This window comes from Triplophysa rosa, linkage group LG23 (assembly GCF_024868665.1).
Source record: "Triplophysa rosa linkage group LG23, Trosa_1v2, whole genome shotgun sequence".
NCBI classification, from domain to species: domain Eukaryota; kingdom Metazoa; phylum Chordata; class Actinopteri; order Cypriniformes; family Nemacheilidae; genus Triplophysa; species Triplophysa rosa.
In genome coordinates this window covers 19,705,173-19,723,009 of record NC_079912.1, presented here as the reverse complement: position 1 = coordinate 19,723,009, position 17,837 = coordinate 19,705,173, and the positions used below count along the sequence as shown (strand labels likewise).

Here is a 17,837-nt window from a genome sequence, read left to right as displayed (position 1 = left end):
TCCGGCGGTGTGTTCGTCATCACATGGCTACCACACGTTGCTGTATTTAGTCTAACTTTTATTAACACTTACAAATTCATAAGAAAGATTCTATATATCAAAAAGTTGCTCAGTTTAGTTTTCGTCTGTTTAGTAATCATGGGTGATCGTGTTGAGTTGGTCGCGGGCTGTTATGAGCAGATAGTCTGTGGATATCGAGTGTGCACCAGTGAAAAGGTAACGTTTATATTAAATATTTCTGTCGTTTTACAATCATTGTTGCTCATTTTAGTGAAGATTAGACGGAGTTCTAACTGCGGGCACTGCTGAAAGTACATCGGATTTGATGGTTATAATGCGGGAATTGTGGTAATGTGTTGGATTCTATTGATGGATATTATTTGGCAGATGGGAAGCAACAGAGCACTATTCAATTCATTTATAATACAATTCACATTAGATATTAGATAGATATTCAATTCCACATAGAATACTGTAGTAAGTTTACTTTAGTCAAATGATTGACGCAGTTATATTAATAAACATTATTAAATCTTGGGGCTAGTAAATACTAACATTTCTTCTACTAATATTAAGTATTTATTTACTACTTGGTATATCAATTTAATATAGTTAATACTTCAAAAAATAGAAGTAAACATTAACAAAGTATAATCATTTTACTGTAGTCAATACTAGAGGATACTACAGTATTTTCACACACACTACAAAAATACATTTTGTAATGGTGTTTATAATAGAAACTATTAGAATTTCTGTTGTTTTTGTCCATGTCAGTAATAATGGTTAAATATGACTGTGGTCTTGTTGAAATACATACTATGACTGCTGTGGTATTGCTTCAGACAGAATCTCATCGGTCTTGTTTTTATTTTAGGAGGAGTGGACCATTGAGCCCAACTTCACGCACCATGCGCACACAGCCTCTCTATCTGCGGTGGCATCCAACGATCGCTTCATTGCCACGGGAAGCAAAGACGAAACCATTCAACTCTATGACATGAGCAATAAAACTGAACACGGAGCCTTGCTGCATCATGACGGTACAGACAAAGTCGTGCACTGAAGGAAAAAAGACCATCTGCTTCAGGATTTGTGTAAGTGTAAGCACGTTTGTTTGTTTGTTTGACAGGCACCATCTCGTGTCTGGAGTTCCACGGCTCGTCTCATTTACTCAGTGGAGGAGAAGATGGGCTCATTTGTGTGTGGAGCACCAAAAAATGGGAATGTCTCAAATCTTTCAACGCTCACAAGTAAGTGCAGCGCACTAAAAAATATACATGCATGATGTGCTTTTGATCAAATACCACAACACGCGTACAGAAAATATAGAGCTTGCTAGAGAGATATAAAGTGATGAAACTTCATTTCTTAGGGGTCATGTCACTTCGCTGTCTGTGCACCCTTCTGGAAAACTTGCGCTATCTGTGGGGACAGACAAGACTTTACGGTAAGAAGTTGAGCTTTGCTCTAAAAGTGTTTTTGTGTAATAAACCGTAGGATATCTAAGGCATTAATGCGAGTGTTCGCCTAAAAATAACTTTCTGGTCAAAGATGCAGTTATGAAAGAGAAATACTGTAAACGACCGATTTATTTCTCGTACCGCAGAACGTGGAATCTGATTACAGGACGGTCAGCTTTTATCAAGAATATCAAAGAAAGTAAGCTACAGACTTGCGTTTTATAAATGATTGCTGCTCGTGTATGAAAAGAATGAAACGCAATGTTTTTCAGATGCACAGAGAGTGATGTGGTCACCAGATGGAGATCAATACGCAGTGGTTGTGAATGACAGAGTGGATATTTACACCATGGAGTCGGCCACGGTTGTTGGAACCATCGTGTTTCCCAAAAGAATCTCGTGCCTCAAGTTTCTGAAGGTAAGGATTTTTGGGTTGTTCACTGCGTATGGTTTAAAAGTCATTTTATTTGAGTTTCTGTTTTTTCCTAAAGAACACACTCTTGGCTGTGTCAGGAGATGACGAGAGCGTGCGAGTTTATGATGTGACCTCACAGAAATGCCTGTGCGAGTTTAAAGCTCATGAGAACAGGTAAAACCAGTTCAATAAAGCGTCATTGCTGTTTATGTTTATTCAACAAAGAAGCAGCAGCTGTATAGGTGTAAATACTCGTGTTATTTTAATTGTTTTATTCATGTGTGTGTTTCATTCTAGAATAAAAGCCATCGAAAGCTTCACGAAAGACAGTTTTTGTGTCGTCGTTACGGCTTCAAACGATGGATTCATCAAGATGTGGAAACTCGATCTTGAGGTATTGAGATAAACATTTGTGCATTTTGTCTCGAGTTAAAGCATTTGCAGTTTAAGAGTGATTTGGATTGAGGTTCATATTTTACTCCTCTTCTTAGAACCCAGAGAGCCCTTCTTTGCTTGGCCAAATAAACACCACTGCCAGACTCACCTGTCTGACTGTCTGGATACCTGGTGAAGAGAAAGAGACCCCTGTGGAGCAGACCGTTCCACCTGCAACCTCAAAGAGTACGCGCAAAACACTCCAAATACTGTAGAGTCAAGTGAGAGAGTGCTGTGCAAGATAGAGACGCCTGCGGTCTTTAGCCTCCTTGTTAGAGCGCCTGTCTCCCATCCGGACCGACGCTGGTTCGAGGCCTGCACAGACCAGTTACACATGCACATAGTTGGTGTCACACTTGCAGATTGTGATGCTTTTTGACGTGTTCATTGTATTGTAAGTTCTGATTTTTTTTCTTCTGTTTGCAAGGATTTAACATGTTTATATGTTCTTCTTTTTTTCTCAGCTGTTGCAGAGCTCTCGATGCCTGCCAAAGGTAAAAGAGTGAGAACCACAGACGCGGTCATTATCGATGACGAAACCAGCTCCAAAGAGCAAGGGAAGAAGAAAAGAAGACAAAAAGTGCAATAAAGAATTTTATTCAAATCTATGGTGTTGTTGTCATTTCACTTTTGTGTATTTGCTTATATGACATGACACACACTACATTTCTTATTATATAGTAAAAATATATTTAAAAACTTTTTAATGAACTAACATTTTAAATGCACTAGCTAAAACATGAACTATTTCTAGAACAATGGGTGTATGTACTATTTAAAGTTTTATTTGCTAGTAGATACGGGATTTCATGTCCAAAAAAAGTTAAAAGATGAATGCGTCGCAGTAAGAGTTCTATTTTGAAATCGCATTTCAGGAAGTGAGTGGCGATACTTGAGCTGTTTTTCGGCCGGAATTGATGCCAGATCTCGCCGTAAAATTACACTAAATTACATTAGCTAATGCCCTTCCCAACCCTAAACCTAACATTACAATAAAGAAAAAAGTAATTAACTGTTGTCAGTGAGACAAAAATGATGCGGTATTGAAGTGCGCATGCCCAGTGGAGGTAGCTGTGTCCCTTCTAGCCGAAACCGCGACCAACACGACTTTTTTCTTTCTGTTGCGAATTAAAGAAACAAACATACAGATATGTCTGTGGATTGGTTTGGTTATGGTTATGCAGCTCTTATAACGATAGGGGGGATTATTGGTTATGTTAAAGCAGGTAAAGACCTCATGTAACTATCAATCCACTGTTGTTGAAAGTAGCACAGGGGTTTTCGAGCAGCTATGTCATGTTTTTAAAATATTTTAATATAACCTAAAATTAATTTGTTTAGCAGTGTTGATAACGCTGAACAAACAACTTTCGTCAGTTACATGTACATTTGGAAAAACGTTTTTTAGTTTGTTAATAAGGCAGAAACTTTTTAAAGCACTTTCACCCGAGTTTGCTTCAAACGGAACGTCCTAATATGGTCAGATGTGTACCTGTGCAGGTAGTGTCATGTCTTTGACTGCTGGGCTCCTGTTTGGCATCGCAGCGTTTGTTGGCGCTTATCAGATGTCAAGAAATGACAAAGATATCTGGGTTTCGTTGGGTATGTCTTTCAGTTATTTTTAATATTATTTTCATTTCTGTATTTTGTCACAACGAATATAATCCATGTGACATGACTGTTTTATATATGTGTGTATATAGGCACCTCTGGATCACTGACTGCTGTAATGGGAGCAAGATTTCTAAGTTCATGGACATTTATGCCAGCTGGACTCATGACAGGGGCGAGGCATGAATTATGTTTTATTTTAAATTGTTTATTATTATTCTTTGTTTTATTTTTATATGCATCATATTTGTGTTTTTTATTTCATTCCTCCATCCTGTAAACGTAAAATCAAATATCTATGAGGTTCTAATACAGATAAAAATAATATTTGACCTTAACATTATTTATGATTAATGGACATTCTTTCCTTGCAGTTTGTTGATGTTCGTGAGGATAGGTGTAAAAATACTACAGACTTCACAAAAGAAGAAAACGTGAAGGGCACAGCCACACTGAAATAGTTTCATTTTCCAGTCCAGTAGTTTTTGGACTGGAACAAGTTATTTCTCTTTATGTGCTGATTTTGATACGATCCAAGTGCATTTATTATTTCATTTGTATACATTTATGTGTTTTTCTGGCCAATAAATGCCTTGATGGTCGACCAAACATTTGTTCCAAATGTTCAAACGAGTTTATATACTTTTACCTACAGGGGGCGCCGAGATCTTTTATAAAACCTGTATTTTTTAAACCAAACCACACAAATGGCTTTCGTTTTTACAGCACCATAAACATTTGCAATATTACATGTGGTCGTTTTTGGTTCAAACCTGTGTACACATCATAAATGTTAGTAAGTCTTTTCATAAAAAGTCACAATAGAATTCGTACACGATTCGTGCAGTAGCCTATGTTTGAATACAATGTACTGTTTATTAGTACTGTTTATTAGTATTTAATCTTCAACCCCCCCCCCCAAAAAAAAACGATTATTCTAATATACATTATTACCTAATTGTTTTAATCCTGCTGTGGGGAACATAGTTGAAATGCATTTTATTTTCTCTGTTGCAACGAAATGACCACAATCAAGCTTAAAAACATAATGCAATCACAATATCAGTGACTCACTATTGTTATTATAATGTTGAGTTCTCAGGATACCTCAGAGCTTCAGGTGCCTTCATTAAATATCTCATTAGTGAGCCCGTATGGGGCTCTCAAGGGTATAAGGCAAACTTGATCTACAGCTGTCAAACAGTCTACAGCTGATCTACCCAGAGCCTTTAACACGGTTTCACAATGCTAAATCCCTAAACGCAAAACACACTGCGTCCAAAACCCATCCACACGGCCACACATGTGTCCACCCCTGATTTTCTGTGGTTAAGCTTTTGGTTTCATTACGGTAAGGTGGACTGCACTGTCAGCAAGCAGATGTCATGTGATCCACCGACTACTGCGCGTAGGTTGGACTGTAAGAACACACAAAATGACATTTTGTAAATACAGGAGCATCATTTTTGGATTACGCACGGTCGAAAAATGCATCACGTAATGTCAACTCGTGTGATGATGCGCTAAATCACTGCGGGATCGAGGCGTCTATTCTCTATTTATGATCAAAGATCAACCGTGAGCGCCTGGCCACATCATGGGGCTTTGTTACAGTCTGCGCCCCCGTATATTTGGGGATCTAAGTGGATCCATTTCCAACGCCAACTCGGAGTCAGATCACCAGCCTCCCGATCCAGGGATGATAATGATGCCGTCCTGCGTGCGGGGATCCCGGCGGGACGAGGACTCTGGGGGGAACAACGGGAAGACATCCTCCACCTCTCCATTACGCACCGGGGACGCCGGGGAGCTGCGCCGTGGAGACGCGGACCGAGCGCTCATCCAGAACGGAGGAGGAGGCGGAGGAAAGAGGCGACTGCAGCTGCTTCAGACTCCAAACAGCGCCCAGAAACAGAAGAACTGGGATAACCTGGTGGTGGTCGAGGAGAAGGAGGCCGAAAGGGAAGCCAGGAAAGTCAGTAAGAACATTGACAGGGCCTTGAAGGAGCTCAAGCGGGAATATAAACAGACGCATCGGTTGCTGCTCTTAGGTGGGTGATGCTGACATGTACTAGCACATTTTGAATGTCTGTAGTCTGTGTATTCATTCATTATTTGGGGTTTCGCGCGACGTGTGGGCATGGGTGACGCTGACGTCATAACGCCTGGCTTTAATCAGCGGTAACACTTTTACTTGAAGCCTATTTTAATAATACATTATAAATGTTTGTATTGCGCATTATAATACATCCCCTCAAACATTTGAATAGGGATCAACCGACGTGTTTTTGCGTGATATATACAGATTATGGTTATGTTTTATTAGCAATATGGATAAGAAACTGTCTGAACTTTAAAATTCAGAACTGGCAAAATAAGCAATATACTCATTACTAATACATAATATAATTAATACAAATGTGCAACAATATTTTTGTTGACAAATAATATGACAGTGGTTTACAAACAGAGATGCAACAAGACATAGGCCTACAGAAAGTCTTGTGTTCAAATGCATTACGTTTTTTTATGTGAAAACATACTGTAAATAGGTAAGTGTTATAGCAGGATACGTTTCAGATATATTATGATGTATTATGAATATGCTTAGAATGCACAGGCTTCAAGTAAAGGTCAAGTAAAGCAAGTGTCTGACTTTGTGTCTGTTGTGTTGATTTGGAATGTAAAATCTATTCCCAAGGTCTTCGTTAGCATGTTCTCACCAAGAAATGTGTTTCGTAAGTTTGGCCTCACCTTTAGATACGAGGCCATTGAATAGACGTGGAACTCTGCAAGTTGCAGGTAGTCTCTGCAACTGAGGAAGATGTCAGATATTATAAATGAACTCAGCATATTGTGCTTTTGATAAGATACAGGTATTAGTCATGGTGCAAAGAATGTATTCTTATGACCTTTGGAACAATTCATACGCATATCTTGATAGTCTTTATGCCTTTCAGAAGGAAAATCCCTAAAAGCAGCTAAAGAACCTGCAGCAGTTACAATGTGCAACTTGCATTTCAAGCACACGTATTTCAACTACTATAAAGGACTTTTGAATTCTACTTGATTGTCATTTTGTTCAAGGTTATAGTTGTGTGTCTTGGGTTGCTAACTGATGCGAGTGTATTCCAGACACAGTTTGCGTGAAAATGTTTCCATATGTAATGCCATAAGAGGTTAAGACTAAACATATTACACGTCCTCACAATTTTCAACTCATTCACACACTTGAAGATGCTGTTATGTGTGTGCTGCCATGTCAAGTGCCACCTGACGTTATGATTGTAGTCTGGCCTCAAACCGGTCGAAATGGATAAGATGGCAAACTTGATGTTTTACCAGCAGCTGGTTTCTGGGTTGGTTGATCAAAAATGGAGATCACAGTGCCATCTTAATTCACTACACACCTACGTTACTGTATAATGGCGGTTATAAATGAACATAAATGAGAATCCTGGTGAGTTATCATGTGTGATACAGTTATTTTTACTTTGTAAGAATGACACATGCTTGGGAATGTCTTCGTACAAGTTGTACTGTAAGTACGTTAGTATTTGGTATATCAAGTATTAGATAACAGGCCTAATATCATCTCCTAATAGTAACAGGTAATTTGGGTCATAGCATGAGCTATTTTGGGGAATTTAGCATCGAAATAGCCCAATTTAAGGAACCGTAAGGCATTAGGATGGATGCTTTGTCCATAATTGGCCGAAAGCGGTCAGGGTTTCAAGGTGTAACTGTTAAAGCAGCTTGATTATGATTACATTTATGATGAATTTACTTTTACACAAGCTGGTATTGGTCCTTTTCGTAGCATTGCAATGTGAAGTGTATGTGGTCTGCACACTGAACTTTGTCACCCTGTAAATAGGTTTTATCATTTACTGAAGGTGTACTTTGGCTCTAGCGTGGCCCTTACAGCATATGGCTTGCTAATTGTAATGAAAGTATTATGCAATATGCTATGTTGTTTTCAAAGATTTGAGCTTAAGGTCAGAAACATACATGCAACATTTGTCCTGAAGTAAAAACAGCTGTGCATTCACAAAGGCAAAAGTGGATCTTTGGGATTTAGGGATAACTAACATTAAATGCACAAAGTCATGAAATCTCATATCTAAAGCATCATAGTGCCGTTACATTTAGAATTCAAGTGAGGATTTATGATGTATTAAATATCATTAACATGAAAAATATTGTTGACTATTTTAAAATACCACTGTAAAATACAAATTTACCATAAACATTTGAACATGTTAAAATAATATCTTACCCATCGCACAAGTATTTCCACTGTGCACTTATAATCACTTGAGCCACTAGGAGACATTTATTCTCTGTATGTTTTGACCTAAACATTCATGAACCTGAAAATCTGCATTACATGTACAGTATATTCTTCCTTTTGTGGTCACCTCTTCAAACCACATGACATGTGTTTATGTACGGGTACTTGCTGGTGGACAGTTTTAATTGACAGTTCATCATTGTTCCACAGAACAGCCCCTATTTTTCTTGAACCTTAAAGGGACAGTTCGCCCCCCATGAATGAAAAATCGTTTACTCGCCCTCAGGTTGTTTCAAACCTGTTTACGTTTCTTTGCTCCGATGAACACAGAGAAAGATATTTTGAAGAATGTTTGCGATTTTCAGTTCTGGGACATCATGCACGACCATAGTAGGGATAAGTCTTTTTTTTTGTTCTGTTGAACACATCGTGAGATGTTCTGAAGAATTTATGACATTTAGTTCTCGGGCACCTTTGACTAGCATTTAATTCTTCCTACTATGGTAGTCAATCTTGTCCCGGAACTGAAAATGACTGACATTCTTCCAAATATCTTTCTAATTTATACAGGTCTGAAATAATACGAGGGTGAGTAAATGATGACAGAATTGTCATTTTTGGGTGAACTGTCCCTTTTGAAAGAGCTTTTTATAGAAACGTTATAAGAAGTGAAAGTCAGAATCGTTTTGAGGGTCGAAAATAGGAGAAGTACATGTTTAAAGAAGTCAGACTGATGAAGGAACATAGAACATTATATTTGTTTGATTCTTTAATGAACTATTTCTTTTCGACGCCAATACGATCAAGAGCGATTAGTTTATGTCTCAGAGGTGATATGCTCTTATTGTCCTCACGTGTTTTACTCTCCTGCATTCCCACGGAACTGCGATACAATCACACTCTTATTTTCACACAGAATCGTGTTTACAGTCTCAGGGACGTAAAGGTCTGAGACCTTAGAAATCTCATTGAAACCTGGAAACGAACATTTTCAGGTCACTCATCAAACGTAAGCTAATGATGACGACCATGTTTTCTCCTTTGATTATACTCGGGGTGTATTTGTTTTATTGGATTAAACTATAAGTAGCCTCAGACTACTTATGTTGGACAAATAATGTTTGTAGAAATATGTTATAATGTTGACTTTCGATTGCAGATACGGTTTGTGATTATTTCTGGCTCTTCGCGAGACTTCAGCCAAAGTTTCCCTTTGCTCTAGTTTATTCCCATTGGAGTCTAGGAGAAATAATGAAGACATCAAAGAGATGTGTTCTTGCTCACGGGTCGCTTCTAGACTTCAGCGACGGTTCCAATGTGTCACGCGCACGCACATCGTGTTACGCTGTAACGTCCGCTCTGTTTATGACGCGCTCTTGTTTTGACGTTTTAACGTCGAGGAGGAGATGCATTTGTAACGGTTTTCCCGGCTTCTCATACCGTGTGTCAGAGATAGAGGCAGTGTTGAGTTGCAGAGACACAGTGAGGCAGAGAATCTCGCACAGTGAGAGAGGGCGACAGAAGACACGGGAAGGGCTCCTGGCAGGGGCTCGCGGAGACCCCCAGATCCAGATGCTAGTTCATATCCCACCCTGCCGATCGACATGTGATCGCTTTCATCAATCCCGTCGCCTGAACGACGCCAGATGCCCGGGCGCCCGCCTGATACATGGTTGACACACGAAAAACACACCTTCCCGGCGACGGAGGACCTGCTTTTTTATCCTGCCCTGTTCTTCTTGATATCCGTCGTCTCGTTCGGAGTCAATATTGGATATATCGCGCGTGAGGACCGGGCTCAAGGGTGTAAGATGGGGTGTTTCGGCAACGGGAAAACCGAAGACCAGCGCATCGACGAGAAAACACAGCGAGACGCCGACAAGAGGATCAATAAACAGTTGCAAAAAGAAAGACAGGCTTATAAAGCCACGCATCGACTCTTGTTATTGGGTAAGAGTCTGCGACACGAGGCGTTTTCATGCGAAATCATGTAAGAGCGGCACGAGACCGTGTGCTCGAGCGCACCATGTTTGACAGCTCAAAATGGCACGTCGGATCATCCGCACATATCGAGATCACACCGTGATATTGAAACTTTCGTGCTATTAAATGGCTGTGTTTGTTTCGCAGGGGCTGGCGAGTCGGGTAAAAGCACTATCGTGAAGCAGATGAGAATTCTTCACGTCAACGGCTTTAACGCAGAGTGAGTAGACGTTTGCTTTTTATAATGTCATGTGACGTTTCTACCGTCGAACGCGTGTGTTTCGGGCGTCTTATGGACGCGGAGGGCTTCGCGGTGTGGGTTTGTGTCAGTCGGAGATCAACACGCGCTTGTGAACGCGCTGGAAATGCAGGTAGGCCTCTGTGTGTTAAAGTTGCGTGCCCACTTCCTTAAAAACAATGCCACGGTATATCCTGATACGTGTTTGCCTGCACTGACCGAAACACAGACGGTTGTTTGTAGAAATGTACGGTGTTTTCGTGGGGGAAAGAAAGAGGGGAGGTGCAGGGAAGATTTCTAAAAACACGCAATAGTTCAGCCAAAATAAAAACGAAATGGGAACGATCAAAACCAGATCTTGTCAATGCAGATCATATTAAGTGTAAGAGTGTTGGAAATGATGGGGAAATAAATGAAGGGTTTGTCAATTCAGTGATAGTAACTTAAGGTGTGAAACATGCTACTTTTTAAGATTCAAGATTTTTATTTGTCACAACCTATGATATTCATTTACAGCTAGTGTGTGTGTGTGTTTATAAAACTAAAACTAGCGATGTGCAAAAGAAGGCCAAGCTAACTTACCCGACAATAAAGTGCATTGTGTTACTGTTAACTGTTGTCCTTAATGTAATGTATGGTAAATATGAATAACTTTAACATTAAATGCATTCATAAAGAAAGTTCATTGCTTGAGGCTGCCCTTGAATACAGTCCTTTAGACAAAATATTCAGTATGTTTAAATATAGATTTATGATGGTGATATTATAGATGATCTTTCATACAAACTGACTAATATGGTTTACGATTAGGGTTAAATGCTAGTTTTCTGTATAGTTATATCTTTAACATTGACTGACCGACATGTATTTGTGAACATACAGTGATCAAATAAAATCTAAATGGTGCACCGCATTAACTCCCTCATTCACATTTTCTCACGCAGAGAAAAGAAACAGAAAATTCAAGACATTCGTAAAAATGTGAAGGATGCCATCGTGGTAAGTGAACTCCTCATTCTAGATTTGAATTGGTCTTTCTTTTCTAGAAGGATTCTCGTCGTCATCGCTCGTGTTTCTTTCATGTTTAGACTATAGTGTCGGCAATGAGCACTTTAATTCCACCCGTTCCGCTTGCTAATCCGGAGGACCAGTTCAGGATCGACTACATCAAGAGCATAGCGCCGCTCTCCGACTTCGACTACACGCAGGTAACAGCCTCATCTTCAGCATTTATTGAATGACATTTCAATCTTCGTACTTGGCTTTGATTGAGGTCACGCTTTGATGGTTTTGAAGCGTTTGCTCTTAGTTCACGTGCCACATCATTTGTGCGATTGTATTGTTGCGGTGACCTCCGTGCTGTTGTTTGTGAATAAAGTAGCTGTTCCAAATTTAAGATGATCGTAGTTTTTCCATTGTCATAAGAACACACAGGAACATTTCGATAAAGATGACGTGGTCACAAAAATATTGTAGTTTCATCAGATTTGATGCACATAGTGTGTTAGTTCTGCTGTTTTGTGCTAGTTTATCAGTGAGTAAGACATTTTGATGGTTTTTGTCTTGAGATAAGTGTGTACGTTTACAGATAGTCTTTTGTGAAGTAAGAGTTTCACCCGTTTCAAAGGATCTCATGACAACTTTGGAATGATGCTGGAGATCTGAAATAGGAAGAATTCCTTCACATCTGGTGTTCTAGATGAATGACCTGAAACTGACAGCCAGACAGAGTTGTGTCTCAATCTAGCTGACAGCATAGCCGTCCGTCTGAGATGTTTGTTAGCATTAACCTTTGAACACTGTGTGTGTGTGAAAGAACGGACGCAGTCGTACAGCAGCCACACTTATATACAAGTCCTGGTGTAATATGTTGTTTTGAATGGTGTTCAGCTAAACATGGCACATTTACCGGAATTTGTTTTCAGTGTTTTAGGAAATGATAATTGTTTGTGTGATTTTCTAAAGCTTTTGACATGATACAAAAAAGTTTGTGAATTTTCCGTCCACTTCCGGTTGTAGGAATGTTGTGTGTATTCTCTGGTATTACAGACAACGCCACTTTACATCAGGCTTAAATGGCGTTCGGTCATTTACATATATTTTTATCTTAATTAGCGTCTCGTTTATAAATTCCTGAATGTTCACTCTGACACGGCACATTTCGGTCGTAAGGTACAATTTTGTTGTTGTTGTTTGTTTTTGTAATTTGGCTTGGCTATATTTTTAGTGAACTTTTCTGAGGTGTGTGAGAGATGTTCGCTCACACAAAAGTCCTAATCGTGATGGTCAAGGCTGCACGATATTTCAGAAAAGTGCATTATGCGAAACTTGCTAAATAACGCACTATGCAGTATGGTTATTCTTTAAGTTTGTTATACTAGAAGTGTATATCCAACATCTGTCTTTCATATTCTTTCTTTGAAAAATGACTACTTCTGAAAGTGTTTATTTTTTTTCATTTTTGACTTGAGTGTTTATTTGGAGAACTAGTCTAGATTCTAGTCATTTTTTCACCAGGTGATAAATCTTACATAAATTAGCTTGATGATCAAGGTTGTGTTCAGAACGAACTAAACGGAAAAGTGAAAATCATAAAGTAATATGCATTTTATGATTGTAGCTATTAAAGTTAGTAAATGAATTAGGAGGAAATAGTTGGTCAAGCTTAAACGTGCAACTTAGTTTAAAGAAATTCAAGCGTTGTGTTGTTTTAAACATGTTTGTGCACGTGTTCATTTCTCGGCAGGAGTTTTTTGACCACGCGAAGAAACTCTGGCAGGATGAAGGAGTGAAGGCGTGTTACGAGCGCTCCAACGAATATCAGCTCATCGACTGCGCGCATTAGTGAGTATCGCTACATTTACTGATCGTTACGCTTCAAACTGGCTTGGCTGAAAAGGCTCGCGCTGGAGTTAGTCTGATGGTGGTGGTTGGGATAGGCACGTGTGTCAGGTATGAAGGAGCGAGGAGGTGCTCGGGTCATGAGAGCCGGTCGGCAGCTTTGTAGAACACAGATATCATCAGTATCCAGCGCGGTGCCTGACACATAATGGCGACTGTTGTCTCTTCATCGGAGAAAAGCCTGGAGAAACTCCACAGACACCCAGCTGCTCTGAATACAGACGTCTTCTTTGTGGAAGACTTTTACAATACCCAGAATTCCTCTGTTATACAACTGTGAATCAATATCTGCTCAGATGTGTTTGCTGTGATTCAGGTTCATCCGTGGTTGGTAGGATAGTTGTGTTTATTTGAAGAAGCTTAGTTCACACTTTTTACTTGTTTCTCGTCACGGTGAAGTTGTTTAGCGTGTATAATAAACATTTTGCCTTAAGGAAGTATGAACGTTATATATTTAGCTGTTTTTGTGACTTGGGCTTGGCATTGAAAACTATATTTTGCTGTACTTTATCTAAAGAGTGAAAAAGTGTGATTCTTGCCCACGCAAAAGTCATAACTGTGACTTTAAGAGCTGCGCGATATTTTAAGAAACATGTGATGCGATATAATAATGCTTTAAGTTTTAAAATACATTTGGACTATTTACAAATCGTACAAATCTATGAAATCGTACCCGACAAAAGTTTAGCGCTGTGAATCGGGGTAAGTTTGTAAAATATATTTGAATTCTTTTTAACTATAGGTAAAAATCGTACCCGACAACTCCGATTCTAAATCATTATAGTATGTATAGAGTTGTGAATCGGGCTAAGCTGAGCACACTGGTTTTGTAAGTACTTGCTTAGTAACTGATTTATGTTCATTTTTAACTAAAAATAGTTACAGATTAGACCTTTTAAGAAGTTCTCGCTTAAACCCTAATGCATATATTCACATATATGACCTGTTAGATTAGTTCACGATCCCTCGTGATTGTGTGACATCTGTCGGAGTTGTTTTTCTGTCGTGCGTCTATTTTAAGATCCTAAAGCAACCGGATTACACCATAACCGGAGTTAAACCAGGACACACACGAATACGTGTTTGTAGGGAAGATCACAATGTTGGAAGGATGAAAGCGGTAAAAAAGACTTTTCTTGAGCCGGAGGAGTGAAGGCACCATCCGAGCGTGCGCAGGCTGTATGGAGATTGCGGTCGGGCTGTTTGCCCCCCCACACCCTCCGCCCGAGCTTATGTAAAGGAACAGAGCAGCCGGGCCAAGCAGGAGCTATTTATAGCGCAGCACTGCAGAGCACTCAGTGGCGGAGGCTGTCACGTGTGTGCGCGCGCCGCCGAATCAAAGGGAGTATCCCGGCAATGCGCGTAAACAAAGGAAGGTCAGAAAGAGAAGGTGAGGCGCAGAAAGGGCCGTGTGTGTGTGCGCGCGCTCGCTCGCTCGCTCGTACAGATCGGGCCCTTATATGTGCTTAAAGGGGACTACCGTTGACTTCGAAACAGCGTTTGTCTCTCGCCCGTTTGCCTGTTTCATGTCGATGCACAAACAAACAGGCACACGTGCGGTCGACAGAAATAGCAACAGATTATGAATGCTTTTTTTAGCATTCGGGGCTGCTATTTCAGAGAAATCCGTCAGCAGTCAGGAGAAAATAGACGTTGTCCGGCACAAGTGCTTGAAAACAAAAAACAACAGTCGTGTTGTTATATTGATGATAGATTATTGGGAGGATCATGACACAAAAACGTATGAAGAATTAAAATGCAGACAGATTTTTTTAGATTTACATTTGGTTTATTTAAGATCATTGTTCAGTGTTAGAAGGGGCTCGAAGTGAATTGCATGTTATATTCCTATATACTTCATGACAGGCTATGAGACTATCAGATATTTTTGTGCTTTTACTTTAGTTTTATTGTAAGTTTTTTAAACTAGCTGTTTATTTTTTAGTTTCAGTTTGATGTTAATTTTAGTTTCATTTTTGTAACTTAAATGCTTGCATCCTTTTGTCATTTATTTTTTAAGGTTTCGTTCATTTTATTTCCGTTTTAGTTTATTTCCAGTTCATCATTTAAGTGCCTCAAACTAAATAAAAATGAGAAATGTCTCCTTAGCAACAGCTTTTCCAGTAATATCTTGGCCTACCTTTTATTTCATTTCAACAGAAACCCAAACGATTATTTAGTTAACAAAATAATGCATGGAGAAATGTATTAAGAGTGACTCTAAACAAGAAGCTATGACCTGATCTGACCGATACTGTTACATTTCATTCCTAAACCCAAGCCCTGAATCGCCCTCTTTCCTTTTACTTCCTGTTCAGGTGAACAAAATCTGAGCCGTCTCGGGAGTCACAGATATTTGTGATAATAGTTTGTTAAATACACGCCCAAACTGGAATCAGAAACCCAGAGTTTGTCAGGTTCGTCACCTGATTTGGGTTGGGTTCTCTCCTGTACATGTCGTTTATATGGTTAAAATGTCAAGTGAGAAGAAAAAGGGAATTGTAATGTCAAATCCTGATCGTTCAGGAAGGTTTTGTACATTACAGAGTAATGTTAGATGTCCAGCAAGCTTTCTTACCATCTCATACACTGGCCCTATAAATCCTCTGAGCCATTATAGTCAGTAGGACATGTCAAATGTGATCAAACGTCCTCATATTGTTCGGCGTGAACTGGATATACTGGTTTTGAAATGACTCCAGTTTCCTTGTGTTTTTGGATCTTAACCAGTGTACACAATGGTCATAGAGGACAATCTGAATATCTTATCTCATCTGCTGTACAGAACATTCAGATGTCGTCTGCTCATGCTCTTAACAACCGTGATGATGAATCGTGCAAAGCGGCACAAGTTGGTCATTTGGAATCGTGTTGACTGACAGACACACGCGGCGGTTCTTGTGCGTTTTGTTGACAAACTTTGTCTATGTATACATACAGATCCACCGCCCTTGTAATGCACACGAGGCCTTCATAAAGCTCTGAAGAGAAACATGTGGCTGTTCTGCCACTCAGAGAGCACACAGATGAGATGAGTGAACTTCAGTTAGGGTGGACTCTCTACAGCGCAAGAGACATGCGCCCTCTGCTGCTCAATGCTGGAAATACACCAAGATCACCCGAAATTAACTCACCCTCATGTTATTCTAGATGTTTGATTTGATTTGATAGCTGAGCAGATGAGGCTTTCTAATATCTGATGATCAATTCTTGCTTTTCATGTTTTTATGTGAAGTGGTTTCATTCGTTAAAATATAGATTCACATATCGAAGACAACATTCATCAACATTATTATTAGAGAAGACATTTTGTGTTGTAACATGAAAAAAGTAACAACCCGCCCATGATCTGAGTCTAACACTGTGTGCTGTCATACAGGATCTAAAAACGGTTCAACATCAAATAAAACCGAAATGTCCACACAAACCCATTAGGCTTTATCTGTGGATCATTTTTTGGCAGTGTCGTTACAGATTGTCTTGTTGTCACAAGCTTGTGGGACGAGTCTATATTTGTCTGCGTTTGTGCTGATAGCAGTAATATCACATGATGGTCACAGAGAACTGTTGGGCTTGTATTCTGCCTTTCTGCAGGCCTTGTTATCAACATACTTCAGCATACTAGCTCCAGGGATGGTTAGTTCTCGTTCAAAGAAATGACACTCAATAGAGCGAGGTATAGAGAGAGATTTTGAAACTTTTAATAGAATGAGACGAACAAAATACAGTCTCAAGTTGCTCGGATGAGTTTAGGACCAAATAGTCAAACTTGAAAGATGTATTATTTCTTGTATATTTGGATTTATTGTCTCAATAAGCTTTGCTCATGTGTTGTAATTATTTTCACAAAATCCTTTTTATTCGGTTTATACTTCAAACACAACTACACCAAATGTTTATACATTTTTATAACATATCTGAATAAAGAGCAAAGACATGAGTTGTCATAGGTTGGACGTCACTTTTGGTCACCATCACTGTAGATGTTGTCTTTATATTCAGAGACATTTTGTGCCATATTCGGTCAACAGAGTATCAAATATAAATACATTAGCTTGGGCGTGAAGATAATAGTTCTTCTGTGTTTGTGTCTTTTTAGTTTTCTGGATCGGATCGACGCAGTGAGACAGAGCGACTACACTCCAACAGATCAGGTACACAAGCACAAGTTCTTCTATATGGATGAGAGACTGCTGATATTAGATATTATTTACTAGAATGATCTTGATTGTTCTATAAACACCATGAGCTGTGCTGTGTTTGACCTTTTCTGTGTTTTTCAGTTTCTCTTATTTTCTCCTGTAAAGCTGCTTTGGAACAATGCACATTGTGAAAAGCACTATAGAAATCAAATTGAATTGATAGTATACATGGTTTAAAAAATCACACGGAGACAAAGTTTGTCAAGAAATGTTCCTCCAGGTTGTTTTCCCTAACACAAAACTCTCTCTCTCTCTCTCTCTCTCTCTCTCTCTCTCTCTCTCTCTCTCTCTCTCT

At 39.4% G+C, this 17,837-nt stretch overlaps 3 protein-coding genes across 3 annotated transcripts in view; all 3 read left to right on the top strand.

The window, feature by feature from the left end:
• The first annotated feature begins 7 nt into the window (after window positions 1-7).
• On the top strand, window positions 8-2,917 carry pak1ip1 (PAK1 interacting protein 1). The gene is made up of 10 exons (XM_057322399.1): window positions 8-216; window positions 878-1,043; window positions 1,133-1,253; window positions 1,376-1,450; window positions 1,610-1,662; window positions 1,736-1,881; window positions 1,955-2,052; window positions 2,176-2,272; window positions 2,370-2,499; window positions 2,778-2,917. The coding sequence occupies exons 1-10, from the start codon at window positions 139-141 to the stop codon at window positions 2,900-2,902; spliced, it is 1,089 nt and encodes a 362-aa protein (XP_057178382.1). The 5' UTR covers window positions 8-138; the 3' UTR covers window positions 2,903-2,917.
• A 284-nt stretch (window positions 2,918-3,201) lies between these two features.
• tmem14cb (transmembrane protein 14Cb) lies at window positions 3,202-4,635 on the top strand. The gene is made up of 4 exons (XM_057322404.1): window positions 3,202-3,539; window positions 3,814-3,915; window positions 4,017-4,104; window positions 4,299-4,635. The coding sequence occupies exons 1-4, from the start codon at window positions 3,464-3,466 to the stop codon at window positions 4,360-4,362; spliced, it is 330 nt and encodes a 109-aa protein (XP_057178387.1). The 5' UTR covers window positions 3,202-3,463; the 3' UTR covers window positions 4,363-4,635.
• Window positions 4,636-9,662: 5,027 nt separating this feature from the next.
• Window positions 9,663-17,837, top strand: part of LOC130546683 (guanine nucleotide-binding protein G(olf) subunit alpha-like) — a 14,174-nt gene continuing 5,999 nt past the window's right edge. The window contains exons 1-6 of the mRNA XM_057322044.1: window positions 9,663-10,168; window positions 10,349-10,421; window positions 11,384-11,438; window positions 11,528-11,647; window positions 13,186-13,283; window positions 17,440-17,554. Of these exons, the coding sequence (XP_057178027.1) occupies window positions 9,865-10,168; window positions 10,349-10,421; window positions 11,384-11,438; window positions 11,528-11,647; window positions 13,186-13,283; window positions 17,440-17,554 (765 nt within the window). The 5' untranslated portion in view covers window positions 9,663-9,864. The remainder of the gene's footprint in view (window positions 10,169-10,348; window positions 10,422-11,383; window positions 11,439-11,527; window positions 11,648-13,185; window positions 13,284-17,439; window positions 17,555-17,837) is intronic.

Bases quoted from the DNA above. Each gene is read 5' to 3' on its own strand.
- pak1ip1 (XM_057322399.1), top strand. From the start codon at position 139: ATGGGTGATCGTGTTGAGTTGGTCGCGGGCTGTTATGAGCAGATAGTC. The intron at 1,451-1,609 runs GTAAGAAGTTGA...CTCGTACCGCAG, and splicing joins GGGACAGACAAGACTTTACG to AACGTGGAATCTGATTACAG. The intron at 1,882-1,954 runs GTAAGGATTTTT...TTTTTCCTAAAG, and splicing joins CGTGCCTCAAGTTTCTGAAG to AACACACTCTTGGCTGTGTC.
- tmem14cb (XM_057322404.1), top strand. From the start codon at position 3,464: ATGTCTGTGGATTGGTTTGGTTATGGTTATGCAGCTCTTATAACGATA. The intron at 3,540-3,813 runs GTAAAGACCTCA...GTACCTGTGCAG, and splicing joins TATTGGTTATGTTAAAGCAG to GTAGTGTCATGTCTTTGACT. The intron at 3,916-4,016 runs GTATGTCTTTCA...GTGTGTATATAG, and splicing joins AGATATCTGGGTTTCGTTGG to GCACCTCTGGATCACTGACT.